General features: G+C 43.1%; 1 protein-coding gene across 2 annotated transcripts in view; it reads right to left on the reverse strand.

The window, feature by feature from the left end:
• LOC106605507 (cyclin-dependent kinase 14) overlaps positions 1-15,000 on the reverse strand; it is a 198,205-nt gene that overhangs the window by 135,869 nt on the left and 47,336 nt on the right. For both annotated transcript variants that reach the window (XM_045718621.2, XM_045718622.2), the window contains 3 exons: positions 11,631-11,876; positions 3,640-3,734; positions 2,535-2,614 (listed from right to left, as the gene is read on the reverse strand). In XM_045718621.2, coding sequence (XP_045574577.1) covers positions 2,535-2,614; positions 3,640-3,734; positions 11,631-11,876 — 421 coding nt within the window. The remainder of the gene's footprint in view (positions 1-2,534; positions 2,615-3,639; positions 3,735-11,630; positions 11,877-15,000) is intronic.

Consider the following 15,000-nt stretch of genomic DNA (forward strand, 5'->3'; position numbering starts at 1 on the left):
ATATAATAGAATAGAATATAGCCTAATAGAATAGAATATAGCCTAATATAATAGAAAATAACATAGCCTAATATAATATAACCTAATAGAATAGAATATAATATAGCCTAATAGAATATAATATAATATAGCCTAATATAATATAATATAGCCTAATAGAATATAATATAATATAGCCTAATATAATATAATATAGCCTAATAGAATATAATATAGCCTAATATAATAGAATAGTATAAAGCCTAATATAAAATAATATAATAGAATATAGCCTAATAGAATATAATAGAATAGAATATAGCCTAATAGAATATAATATAATAGAATATAGACTAATAGAATAGAATATAATAGAATATAGCCTAATAGAATATAATATAATAGAATATAGCCTAATAGAATATAATATAGCATAATAGAATAGTGGATGGTAATAGTAATAGTCAGTAGTACGATTTAGAATAGAACAGAACATAAAGGATTAGAAAATAATAGAATGGAATGGAACAGAAAATAAAATACAATTATATAATAATTACTACCAGAGACACTTCAACTACATCTATGGCAATCATAGATCGCACTGGAGTCAATGTAGTTATGGTGAAATAGTTATATAACTGGTTTCAGTTTGCCACCAACTTTTTGAGAGTAGAAACTTTGAGAGAGAGAGAGAGAGAGAGAGAGAGAGAGAGAGAGAGAGAGAGAGAGAGAGAGCGAGATAGAGAGAGAGCGAGAGATAGAGAGAGAGATCGAGCGAGTAGGAGAGAGAGAGAGAGAGTAACGAGAGAAAGCCAAAGCCTTGGGGAGGGACCATCACTTCCATTATTTGGGAGGCAAAGCTCTGTGTCTATTGTGTCAGCTTGCGGGCCGGGTGTGAACAGAGCAATTAGTGGTAATAGTCAGCGTCGCTCTAAACCCTCGCTGGAGGAGCCGTGCTGCGCTGTTTCAACTGGCGGCTACGGAGGGAGGGAACACTTCACACAACGCCTTTTCATGTGTTTGAAAGATGTGATCTGAGGCACTTCGGCTCCACCTCTCCCTCCACCCATTACTGAGGAGACACAATCACCACAGCTGGGCCAAACAAACAGTTGTCAGAAATCTTATCTCGTTAAGAGCTAAACAACACAGGGAACGGTTTCATTTAGAACAGAGAGCGGCAGCGGCATATTAAGTGTGTTTTTATTATGAGAAACCTAAATGGGATTTTCAGACTGTTGCGAATGTGATTAATTTAGCAAACAACAATTCTGTTTCAAGGGCACAGGGAGAGAGAGAACCTATGGCGTCCTGATCTGCAGAGCAGAGCACACAGCACAGAGCCATTGTGCATTAACACTTAAAGCACTGAAACCCCTGAAGATCAAAGGGAATGCTCCTCTCATGCATATCTGTCCTAGTGGTACAGACACGAGCTACCTCAAAGGCTGCTTCACCAATTTAGGTAAAGATCTATACAGTCTATGCACCAGGCTCTCCCTCCCTCCCTCCTGACACACAGAGACTGACTGTGTTGGTAATGTTATTGTGTGTGCCCATGCACACACACGTATGCCTAGATACATGCACGGATGAGCACACGTATGCAAGCACGCATGCACTCATACACAAACACACACCTGGGTCCTCTCTCAGGGGTGTAGGTATTGCTTTCAACACCGCACTGTAATTCTGTCCACGTTTCCACTCTGGGAGCATCTCGGCCCAGTAATCGCTGAATTAGTTAAATTTCAAAGTGCTTTTCTGATCCGCTCACCGGGGGAGAGAAGGATGGGGAGGAAGGGAGGGAGGGGTGGGGATGAGGCGATGTGAAGAGGGGCTGGTGCATGGCTCTCAGCTCAGTTCATCAGCCCAGGATCCCACAGATCAAACAGCCAGAATCCTTTTCTCATCTAAATGAAGCAAGGTTCCAGCCCAGCCAGGCCCAGCTCTTCCTGTGGAGGTGAGTCTGCCACACATTTCTCACACCCACCCTCACATTCAGGAACCTCCAAGCCTTCTAGCCACTCAGCTCCAGTTAGCCAGAACACCAAAGACTGCTAGCCGGCCTTCACACAACTTGACCTGCTGTGACACACGGCCAGGGACCAGGAGAAAGCACCTCATGGCAAGAACATCCCTCTGAAGTGATTCAGCCCAGTGCCATGACGGAACGCTATGCAGACGAATAAGGTAGACATGGCCCATGGGATGGGTTTTTGGTTTTCATAAGGCTGAAACTCAAGTCAGATCCTTATCTAACTAACACCAGGGGCAGTTTATAATTGGGCTGTGCTTGTTAAGGCTTCAGATTTGGCTTTTCTAGATGAGACATTTTTTGTTCGAGACGTTAGCTCCCCTCTCTCTGACAACCCTCTGAACTAACAGTCACCATTACACAAACAGAAGTCCACTTAACCCAAGTACCTAGAATAACAACACTTAACGTTATCTTCAAACTCTTAAATTCCAATTAAAGTGAACTCTACAGTATTTAGACTTTACAGGAGCCTAATCCTAATGTAACCCTTCTAGGTGTGACAGAGACCGACCTTCTCTGATGGCGGTGAATGGTGTCCCCTCCTCCTCCTGCAGACGAATCACTTTCAGGGCTACCAGCTTGCCGTTCACCCTGGCAACAAGAAGATAAGGCACCCCAACACGTTACACTTCATCTCATGAAAAAAGGACTCAAGAATGAGGCAGGCAGTGAATGGAGAGAATGGTAGATTTCTGTAAGTCAATGAAATGCAATTTAGGAGCACTGGACTGAGACTTAGTAGAAGACCAGAAGATTAAATAAAATGAACCTCACCAATCAAATCCATTGTAGTGAAGAAAAACACATACAAGGTAACTTCATTACAGTGAGAAATTACCTCAATACATTTCAATCTATTTACAGCTATGACATTTTCATTTGCTACATTTTAATTATCAGAACCTGGGCAATTGTACCGCTCTGCACGAACAGGAAAAAAGGAAAATAACAAAACAATAACTCTTAAACAATCATTAAATAATTCCATTCCAAAGTGATTTAATAAAACAAATTGTATTTCATGGTTGGGAAGTGCAGATCTTTTATTAGTGTAATATAAAAAATAAATGAATATGGAATATGGCCAGTAATTGTTATTACCCTTAACCACTTTACTGCTTCATGATTACAAGCAGTTATGTGCATATCAATTGGTCATATACAGTTATGTAGGAAACGCGGAACATTCAGTGCAGTCAAAAACATGATTTTCCTGTGTTTTATATATATTTCCACACTTTAAGGTTGGAATAATACTATGAAATTGTGAAAATTATTATAATGCCCTTTTAGTGTAAGAGCTGTTTGAAAAGACCACATGAAATTTCAGTCTGTTTTGGTGGGATGGAGTTTTGGCCTGCTTGGTGACATCATCAGAGTGTAAATGTGTAAACCAATAAGAAAGAGAGTTCCAAACGTTTCCCTTCCCCACTCAGACCACTCCCAGACAGTTCTAGCAAAATTCTTGCTTGAGAAATGGCGCTTTGCTAAGAAGCAATTTTTTTAAACTATTTTAATTGAAAACAATCACATTAAGGTTTTTCATTGTTGCCCAAAAGATATTTGATAATAACAGCTGCATTGGACCATTATATTAATATTGTTTTGGCACTCACTTGCTTTTCCCTTTGTAAACAGTAGCGTATGAGCCTTCTCCCAGTTTCTCAAGCTTCTCATAGGAATCAGCCTTTCCGAACTTGGGGCTTGTGGGCTGAAACAGAGAGAGAGAATATAATTCAGGAAAAGAGACACCAGTTACGGTAGAGAGGGCTCAGTTTGGGTGTATTAAGCGAGAGAGCAGTCATAGGGGCGATCTATATCTGTGTAGATGATGGAAGAGCCACAGCACTTGGGAGTTTGGCTGATGTAACGGCATTGATACCAAACAATAATGTTAACCCTAAGAAGGCTACTATACGTGCTATTTCACAAGGAGGGACATGGTACAGTAGATGTTGTGGTTTGGGTCAAGAGGCCTAAAGACAACAACACCAGATCCACTCTGTAACACCAGGCACTTGTGAACCTGCTGGCACACGGCCATGTAGAAAAATGGCACGGTCTGTTTCACTGGTTTCTACTCTGGATGATGGAAAGCTTTCAGTCATCCAGGAAATGGGTTGTGTAGGATTTCACACACAGAGACTGTAATAAAGGTCTGGAGGAAATATCACTGCTGCAGCTAGCAGGACCGAACACGATTGAAAGAAGAAAAAATAGTATGGGCTTCGTTTATCTCAGAAGATCTCAGAGTATAGTGCTTTTAAGCCACTTCAGACCCAAATTCCACACTTCTCTAACTCATTTTCATATTTCTGGAGTTCATTGGTAAGATAACAGTACAGAAGGTGTACGCTTTGCAGGTACAACCATTTTATTAAATGAGTTTTGGCTGCATGGTATTGACAATAAACTGTTGAATGAAAATATGATGGGACCTATCAATGTTTGAATGAAGATTGTACCTGTCCTATCATTGGAAAACAGCAGGTAGGTCCTATAGAGGTGGAACAAATCCTGTCCGTGTCATGTTTCTCTCTAAGTGCTCCGTGGGGATCATGATGGATCATGGAGGATCATGGGACGGTGACAGAGGTGACACCAGTCAGATGAATTAAGGCCACCGAAGGCAGACCTGCCTCTCAAGAGAAGACAGGCTATATGCACACTGCCCACAAAATGAGGTGGAAACTGAGCTGCACTTCCTAACCTTCTGCCAAATGTATGACCATATTAGAGAGACATATTTCCATGTGATTACACAGACCCACAAAGAATTCTAAAACAAATCCAATTTTGATAAACTCTCATATCAATTGGGTTTAATAACACAGTGTGCAATCACACCTGGCCAGGGTAACAGGAGAACAGAGGATACAACCAGCTACTGGATCACACTTGGCCGGGGTAACAGGAGAACAGAGGATGCAACAAGCTACTGGATCACACCTGGCCAGGGTAACAGGAGAACAGAGGATACAACCAGCTACTGGATCACACCTGGCCGGGGTAACAGGAGAACAGAGGATACAACCAGCTACTGGATCACACCTGGCCAGGGTAACAGGAGAACAGAGGACACAACCAGCTACTGGATCACACCTGGCCGGGGTAACAGGAGAACAGAGGATACAACCAGCTACTGGATCACACCTGGCCGGGGTAACAGGAGAACAGAGGACACAACCAGCTACTGGATCACACCTGGCCGGGGTAACAGGAGAACAGAGGATACAACCAGCAACTGGATCACACCTGGCCAGGGTAACAGGAGAACAGAGGATACAACAAGCTACCGGATCGGATTCATAATAGTGGGTCATGTTTACGGCCTGTTCAATTTGTTCCACTCTTACTAATGTTACAGACCCACTTATCAATGATTTACAGACGGGGACAGTAAAGGAAATAGAAGAGAGAGAGAGAGAGAGAGAGAGAAACAGAAACAGAGAGACAGACAGAGACAGAGAGAAACCGAAACAGAGAGAGAGACAGAGACAGAGAAAGAGCAAGAGAGAGAGACAGAGAGAATTAACACTCATGCATTCGTCTTGAACTCTTCACGGAAATGGAGCGATAAAAACCCATTACCTATAACACACTGCAGCTGACATTTCAGCTTCCTCCAAAATCTCTCTCTATCTCAGACAATCAGGCCCAAAATGAACTCAACTAGAAAATCTCAACCTCCATCAGCAACTCTTCTCTGGAGGAAACTGTGTGTGTGTGTGTGTGTGTGTGTGTGTGTGTGCGTCCGTGCGTGCGTGCGTGCGTCCGGGTGTCATCAAGACCCTAGACTTTCTCTTACATTCCATTATTTTCTTTAAGAATAACTGAAAAGAACAAGGACTGACAGCAATGTAACCTGTTAAGGACCTGTCTGTCCTTTCAGTGATATAGCATTTCAGCCCTGTTGGCAGACAGACATAAAATATATCTGCTATCTCTTACTGTTGTCAGACTTTAAATACAGGGGCTTCTAGAGGTTAACGTCAGGCTGCTGTAATGTCTCTGTTTTATCATTTAAAGAGCGAGTGGACCAGACGAGAGCTCGGGGAAAGCTCCAACACATTCCAGACAATCCCTGGGGAATAACTCAGTTCTCCCGTCATCACTGTCTTTCTCTGGGCGGTGTGGGCACACACGCTCACACAAGCACACACGCATGTACGTGCACATACACTCACATGCATGCAAAAAAGCACACAAGCACACACGCAAACATGCACTCACAGCTTTTAGCAGTGTCTTCTTCCCTCTGGTTGCTATCTAGTCATCTCCTGCTGCCACACTAATAAGTCCATGCGGAATTTCTAAGGGTTTTATAAACAAAGAAATTATCCTGGGAGACAACAGGATGTGAGTGAAACCCAGCTGGACTGGCTGCAGGCAGCTCACACATCTCAACCTATTACAGGTCAAATACAGGGCTGTTAAAGGCCACTGTAGGGTCTGGTAGGACTCAAATGGGCCAACAACGGGATTTGCTGCAACACGGAATCTGCTGCAACACGGAATCTGCTGCAACACAAACACACTCAGTTAGTGTCTGTTATATAGTACAGGGAGTAGGTCCTGATCCAGGACCAGATATATCCCCAAAGATACCCCCAACAAACACAGGGTAGTTTATTCAGCCAACAGCCTGGTGAGCCAACACAAACACACACTCAGGATGGCTCTCCAGTGGATTGTTGGCCTGATGGTTTAGCTGTACACAGGTTGATTATTAGAGAAATGGAGGTCAGGGTTAAGGGTGAGACACGTCACTAGCCTGATTGGCTGAGAGCCTGCTACCTGGCCGGATACCCACACTTAACTTCCCCACCAGTTAACAAGGAATTGGATGTCTCTGGGTAAGGTGGGGGTCCTATGGGGCTACAGTTCAGCTTAGCCTCTCTCTCTCTCCCTCATTTCAATTTCTCTCTCTCTCCCTCTGTCTCCTCCTCCAGGCTAAGTACCCCTTGTACTGTACATCTCATGCATTTTGCATGTCCATGAATGTTCAACCAAATGGATTCTATCTGGGGTTCTCTCTTTCAACCTTTTATTTTCTATCTGTTTCTAGCCTTTGTCCCCTTCCCCCTCTCTCTGTCCTCTCTCTCTGTCCTCTGGTGGTGGATGGTACATACCTCAGGTCTCTTCCTGCCTACCCCATGCTGGTACAGTACTGTGAGCTAAAGACCCTACTGAAGTTATTTGACATTAACCATTTAATGTTCTACAACAAGAGTGCAGAGCTCTGGTCCTCAAGGGCAGCAGGGGCAGCGTACACCAGGTGTTTGTCCTTGGCTTTTAATTAGACATTCATTACAATCTGTTGAGCCAGGTGTGTGGACCCTCTGGCCAGTCTGTAGCATTAACTGGTTGATTACATGTCAGGGAGAGAGGGCTGAAACCTAACAGCAGGACTGTGGTCCGTGAGGACTGTAGCTCCGAGCTGTGCACCCATGCACTATTGGAAATACTAGAACATCACTGGAATATAAGTGGTTCGGCATGAAATGCTGATAAAATAAGAGAAGTAGGCAGGGAAAGATGGCTGATCGCTCCAGTAGCCTAAGCAATAGGACCATTACATATACATTACATTACACTTACATCAATTTACATTGTTAGATGTGTTGTGGCCCAAACAAATCATACTGAAAAATTACAAACAAATTACAGAAATGCCAAAAGACAATCAGTCAAGAATAATATAATAGTTATTACATCTTATTATGTGTGCACAATAATAATAATTGAGCTAAATGAAAATACATTGAGGACACAATTTGAAACATGTCTAATCTACATGATTAAGCAATACAGGTCTTCTGGTAACAACATTCAATTAGCCACCAAATGGAAATGACATTCTGGTTAGCTTGTTTTCTCATTTTCAGATCATCAATCTTAACCTAATGTAGCAGGCGTAAAGGAAACGCCTGAGGGACGTCGGATGAAAACGGAAGCATCCGTTTTGAGGCTTCGCCTCTTCTCTGCTTTTCCCCTGAAAGCCGGATGATTCCGGTGACACCCACCCGGATGCACCCTCACATCCATCTAAATCTAGTTTTAAATGGCAAAACAAAACACTTGCAAATACAGAATACAATCTGAGTTTCGATTATGTTTTCTCCCATTATTGTCTGATGTTATTGCTATAGTATTGTGTGCTGTATATTAGTGACTGTACTGTACGTATAGACTGCACAGTGTATTGTATACATTTCATTAAAAACAAAACAACTATGTTTTAAGTGAGAAGTAGGGATTGGTCTGAAATTCACGAGCACGACATTGCATACTTCACCCATGCTCTACCAAGGTTTTCCAGCACACCGCTTTGACCTACTACGGTAGCTATGTTGGTCAATTGTACTTTCAACAATGTGTATGCAGGTTGCTTAGGGTTCAAACCTTCTCAAACAGCCTAATTCACACTCTTAGAGGAGTTGCTCCGACAATGATGTGATTTGTACCACATACAAGGTAATGTATTGCACCCCACACTAAGACAATGTGTGCTTGAGCAAAACACAGCAATACAAGTAAAAGTACACAATAATGACAAATGGCAACAGAAAAAAATGGAGTTATTAGTATTTATTTAATATTAACAGTTGCATTTCTAGAGAGGAGCGAAAAAACTGAACCCCATTTAAGCCAATGTGGGATAATCTGGAAATGTTTTCCCTAATCTCTTTTAACAATGGAGAAAGCTCCTGGAAAATACACAAAATAATCAACATGTACCCATTAACTATTTAAATGAAAATGTACTTAGTACAGGCCTAGTACTACACTACCTGTAAACAACAGTGAGTTATTACAAAAGAAACAATTTACAATCAAACGTACATTCATCAGACATAGTAAACGTTGCACTTACAATTCAGGGATGGCCACAATTGCGCTTGAATAGCTACAGGGTTATGCAGGCTTCCTTGTTCAAGCCCAGTTCTACCACACCTGATTCTACTATTCAAGGTCTCGATGAACAGCTGAGGTCTTGATGAACAAAAAAAGCCTGTATGACCCTGTGGCTCGTCAATAGCAACTCCTGATAAAAACACTGTGACAAATGACAAACTGCTGAGAAACACCTGTAACAAAAAAGTACAAAATACTTTTAAGAATAAATATTTACAGATCTGACATTGGATAAGTGCTCTAAATCCATTAGTTACAAATGTTTTTAGTAATGTTGTACACGGCTGTCCAACTCCAGTAAAAGAGCACACATTCCCACATATATAAATGGCAGTATAAATATGAATATAAATATGAAATTAGCGTACTCACAGATCTGGAACAGAACATACGTAACTGCTGCTGATAGTGCGTGATGTACTGTGTGAATACGAATAAGCGTAAGTCGTTTGTCAGCTCGACGTAGGCCAGCTTGAAGAATTTCTTAGCTTCTCAAATGACAGAAAGTGGCGCCTGAAAAGGAAAATTGTTTACAACCTGTGCAACTTATTGCATGTATTTGTAACGTAGGGATGGCTTGCATCTGACAGATGAGGGCAATGACGTCTTCGAGAGAGTTTGAGAGCTGGTTTCTCCACCGTTCACCCCTCTGTAGAAGCAAGACGCGCGCACCAGTACTAGTATACACCACACTCTCTGTACCTTGCCACTCAACGATGCCCAACGAACCCAAAGGCTCTTTTAAGAAACACCTAATAAATGAAAGTAATCACACATTGTGCGTATGTGTGCACACCAGGTGTGTGTGTGTGTGTGTGTGTGTGTGTGTGTAATGGGAAAGGGAGGGGGGTATTAAAAACTATACACGAAAGAGAATGGTCAAAATAGCCCCTCCGGTAGGTGAACCCAGGACCTTCAAATCCCAGCATGGTGATGCTGTGTTACACTACGGACCCTGTTATAGATATATCAACTTGACACTATATTTAAATGATGACAGCACACGTTCATTCCAAAATGTTTTTGTTCATTCACTCTACTGATTGAACGTTTATTTCTCTTACTTGGTTCATTTGTTTCCCCGTCTGAAACAGTCAATGTGTTGAAAACATTTTATCACATAACTAACCAAGTTAGCAAACATGGCATTTTATTTTGACTGCACACATGTCGTGGAAGCAAGCAATGATCCTTATGAGGTTGTTGTTTTACCTGGATGCTTTGTGTGCAACCCGCACCCCTGCTACTTTTACCTTGTGAATGGCGACTTCAGGTTTTCAGGAACACATTGAAAAGTAACTTGACACTGTGTCGATCAGTCAGCGCAAATGTGGATTATAATGACAAGAAGAAAATAGCATTGACAGAGGGCGCGTACTAAATGAATGAATAAGCTAAGGGATATAATTTGCTCTGGATCTTCTAACAGCGACACGTTTGTTCTGGCATGTGGACAAGTGTCTTTTATACAGGTAACAAGCTGAGATTAGGAGCACTCCCTTTAAGAGTGTGCTCCTAATCTCAGCTCGTTACCTGTATAAAAGACACCTGGGAGCCAGACATCTTTCTGATTTGAGAGGGGGTCAAATACTTATTTCCCTCATTAAAAGGCAAATCATTTTATAACATTTTTGACATGCGTTTTTCTGGATTTTTTGTTGTTGTTATTCTGTCTCTCACTGTTCAAATAAACCTACCATTAAAATTATAGACTGATCATTTCTTTGTCAGTGGGCAAACGTAGAAAATCAGCAGGGGATCAAATACTTTTTTCCCTCACTGTAAATAAGCAGTGTGGCAGTTTTCCCAAAGTTGATGACATGCAAGTGTTCAGCCATATGAAAAACCTTCCATAGCAAAATATACCTAGGTAGCTAGATAGCTACCTTCCTTTTGCTTCTTATCAAATGGGTGTAAGCTAGCTAGCTGTAGCTACAAGCATTCTCCTAGTTAGCTGCTACTGTTGCATAGCAACCGAGTTGCACCTGGTTTTAGAACTCTGAGATTCGGCTGAAAAGATGTTCGCATTGTCAAAAATGCTCCAGAAAAGTGGCACATCGTTGGTTTTTATTGGACAGAAATGTGCACATGAGAGCAATACGAGAAGCGGGGAGGGTGTCATATTGGCTTATATGTGATGGTAGGGAGATCTGAATTTAACATTGAGTTTCAACCAATGCATACTATAGTCGCGCCAACCAGTATAATGTACTGCAGGCCTATAGGCTGTACTGTATACTATCGACTGTACAGTATACATTGTATGACTGTACTGTGTATTGCATATACTGTACAGCAGGGTTCCCCAACTGGCGGCCTGGGGGCTGAATTTGGCTCGTGAGTGGTTTCATTTGACCCTCAAGTTTTCAGAGCAAGAAATTGACAACAATTATTTTAAAAAGAAGATTTAAATGTTGGGACATAAAAAACTGTGAAAGCACCAGGAAAACAGCTCCAAGTGATTTTTAATACATCTGTTGCCATGTATTCCCACGTTTTAGTCAAACATTATATCAGTTTTGGCTTCTTGTGGTCAATTTACAGTCCACAAAATATTTGTAATTATCAACTAGATTCAGCCCGCGGCCCGCCAGCTGTTCAGTGAGTAGACAACAGACTGTGTATACTGTGCTGTGTATTTTATATACAGTATGTAGCATACAGTGTGTAGGCTACTGTATAGACTTACAGAGCTGGGGCTGGAGTGTCGGCGCAGTTTGGGCGACTCTTTCCCAGTAGAGGAGGCCTTGGAGGAGATACAGGCATTGTTCTCTGAGTGCACCCTCTTCACCTGGCTGGCGGGTTTCTCAAAGGCGTCGAAACCGCTCTGTGTCCGCTGAACCCTTACCTTCCTGTCCTCAGGGATGGTGTCCAGGGGCGTGATGACCGAGTCCTTTCCCTGGCCGCTGCGTGTGGACATCTTTGTGACACATATCTGAGAGGAGAGAGGGACCGAGAGAGAGGGAGGAGAGAAAGGAGTAAGTGGGTGAGCGAAAATGAAAGTGAGGAAAATTATTCCATTTGCATTTACTGCTGTTTGGACCAAAATTACCCCCCTTCCCCCCACCAACTCCCCTCCTCCTCTAGATCTACCTTCATGTAATCTCTCTGTTTGTCTCCATCTCTCCCTCCCTGTGGAGTCCCAGTGCTACCTCTCTCTGTTAGAAGATTTTTATCTCCATATCCCTCTGATCAAAACAAAACAAAGCAACCAGCCTACTCTGTTTCTGCTGCTGCCTCTTTCACACCCCATTGCTGCTGTGCCTACACACACACTCACACACACACACAAGTACAAACAAGTGCACATATGCGCACACAAACACACACATACACACACGCATTTCCTCTAAACGCAATGCAACCTACCAGCTACTCCACAGCCGCCAAAGAGTGTGTTTGTTCCCTGGGCAAAAAAGGACCAGGCAGCGTGTCGTGTTCTGCCACAGCCTATCTTTCAGATGAAATATTTAGTACTGGACTCCCCAACAAGCTGCTATTCTAACCACTACATATATACAATGACCAGGCTGCAGAAGAGTCACCTTGCAGCTCTCAGAGCGAAGCGGCTCTCTCACCCAGGTTAGGATTAGTCACGTTACACAGTTGGGCTTCTGACAGGGAACAAACAACAACAAATCCACATTTTTAGTGTAGAAGGATGTCCCTTGGGGGTATCCGTAACTAGGTATGACATGCGAGGGTTAGGTTAGTAAACATGCTGGAGCTAGAACCTCGTTGTCGTGCTTCCTTATTTTAGATCATACTACATGGTGTCAGACGTGGGTTTAATAATCACATAAACGTGAAGGACGAACCAGGTAAACCATACATTCAGGCTGTTTCAAAGCAGGGAGGGCACAGTGTTGGAGATAAAACAGCGCATATCATTATTTTGCCAGCTAACGAGCAAGGACTAAGTTACTGCTAAGCAACATGTTGCAAGAGGAAGAAACTGGCGGGATTTCAGGGTTTGCGACTCCAAGTTCAACGGGCTCTGGCGCAAACACGGACAGGCCAGTGGCTAGTGCTGACGGATTTCGCATTAGTCCACCAGAGAATTTTGTTTGTATGGACATTCAAAACTGGCCGAAATGGATCAGGCGCTTTGAAAGGTACAGGGTAGCATCAGGCTAAAATGTGAAAAATGAGGCATTTCAAGTTAATACACTGATCTACTCTATGGGTGATGAAGCCGACGATATATTAAATGCTTCAATGTTGCCTGAGGAAGAGAAACTTAACTACAGTGCTGTTAAAGACTGTTTTGAAACTAATTTTGTAGGGAGACAACATTATATTTGAGAGAGCTAGGTTTAATATGCGCAAACAGGAGCAGGGTGAAACCACCGACAGTTTTATCACAAACTAGCAGAACATTGTCAGTTTGGCGCGCTCAGGGAAGAGCTGATCCGAGATCGGATTGTAGTGGGAATAAGAAATATATCACTTTCTGAAAAGTTACAGTTGGATTCCCAGCTTACCTTGTGCAAAGCTGTAAACCAGGTTAGGCAGAGTGAGACAGTAAAAAGACAGCAGACGATGCTGCGCGACAGCAGCTCCTTACAGAGCGAAGAGAGTGAGGAAATAAATGCATTTTCATACTGAGCTAAAAAAAACGGAGGGGAACACAGAACAGAGACAGACGTGGAGAAAACAATCACAGACAGCACCAGTAGCTAGTTCAAGTGTTTGTCGCAAATGTGGGAAATCCCCTTTCCACAGATGGAAAGATTGCCCAGCAAAGGATGCGGAATGCAGGAAATGTCACAGGAGAGGACACTTTTCAGCTGTCTGTCGATTAAAGCAAATGCAGGAGGTCTCAGAGGAGGTACAGCAGGACAGCATCTTTCTGGGAGAAGTAAAGGAAAACAATGCTGGCTGGCATTCAGACATTAAACTCAATGGGGAGGTTGTGTCATTTAAACTAGACACTGGGGCAGCAGTGACAGCTATCCCAACTAGGCTGTATAGCTATAGCAGAGATGGCCCTTTGCTCTCTACAAACAAAAAACTGTACGGGCCCAGTAATAAGATATTACCAGTGGTAAGGCAGTTGGTGATTAAACTGGAGAGTAAAGACAAAAGTGCCATCCAGCCTGTCTTCGTCATTGACTCTCTGGCCAGACCGTTGCTGGGGCTGCCAGCAATTGAAGCATTGCAACTCATTGAGAGAGTGAGCGAACTGGAGGACCCAGGTGAGGTTTTCAAAAAGAAATTCCCAAAAGTGTTTTCTGGTCTAGGAAGGATAGAAGGTGACCACAAAATCCGCCTGAAAGAGGATGCTGTCCCCTATGCCCTTACCACTCCTCGCCGTGTGCCTATCCCTTTATTGGCCAGAGTAAAGGAAGAGTTGGGGAGGATGGAAGAAATTGGGGTGGTGTCTAAAATAGAGAGCCCCACTGACTGGTGTGCAGGGATGGCAGTGGTCCCAAAAGCCAATGGGGACATAAGGATCTGTGTGGACATGACTAACTTGAATGAGGCACTCTGCAGAGAGAGACACATCTTACCATCAGTGGAGCAGTCACTGGCTCAGTTGGATGGTTCACAAGTCTTCACAAAGCTGGATGCCCGCTCAGGTTTCTGGCAGATACCGCTGTCATCAGAGAGTAGGGCACTCACAACGTTTATAACACCGTTTGGCCATTACTGTTTTAATGTTTTGCCATTTGGAATCGCTTCCGGTCCTGAGCATTTCCAAAGACGCATGTCCCAGCTGTTGGATGGGCTGAGTGGCGTCATAGTCCACGCGGACGATGTGCTCGTGTGCGGAAGGGACAGAGCAGAACATGATGTAAGGCTCACAGCAGTTCTGGCCAGACTCCAGAAGACTGGCCTGACACTCAATGAAAAATGCACTTCTGCACAGTCAGAGGTCCTGTTCTTGGGACACAAAATCAGTGCAGCTGGAATAGAGCCGGACCCGGAGAAGATCAGCGCCATCACAGATATGCCCAGACCCCAGAATGTGGCTGAAGTCAGGACCTTCTTAGGCATGGCCACTATATGTGGGTAAGTTCCTCCCACAGTTTTCAGATACAACCAAACCCCTGAGA

Source organism: Salmo salar, chromosome 05, assembly GCF_965601325.2.
Source record: "Salmo salar chromosome 05, fSalSal1, whole genome shotgun sequence".
In the NCBI taxonomy this organism is placed as follows: domain Eukaryota; kingdom Metazoa; phylum Chordata; class Actinopteri; order Salmoniformes; family Salmonidae; genus Salmo; species Salmo salar.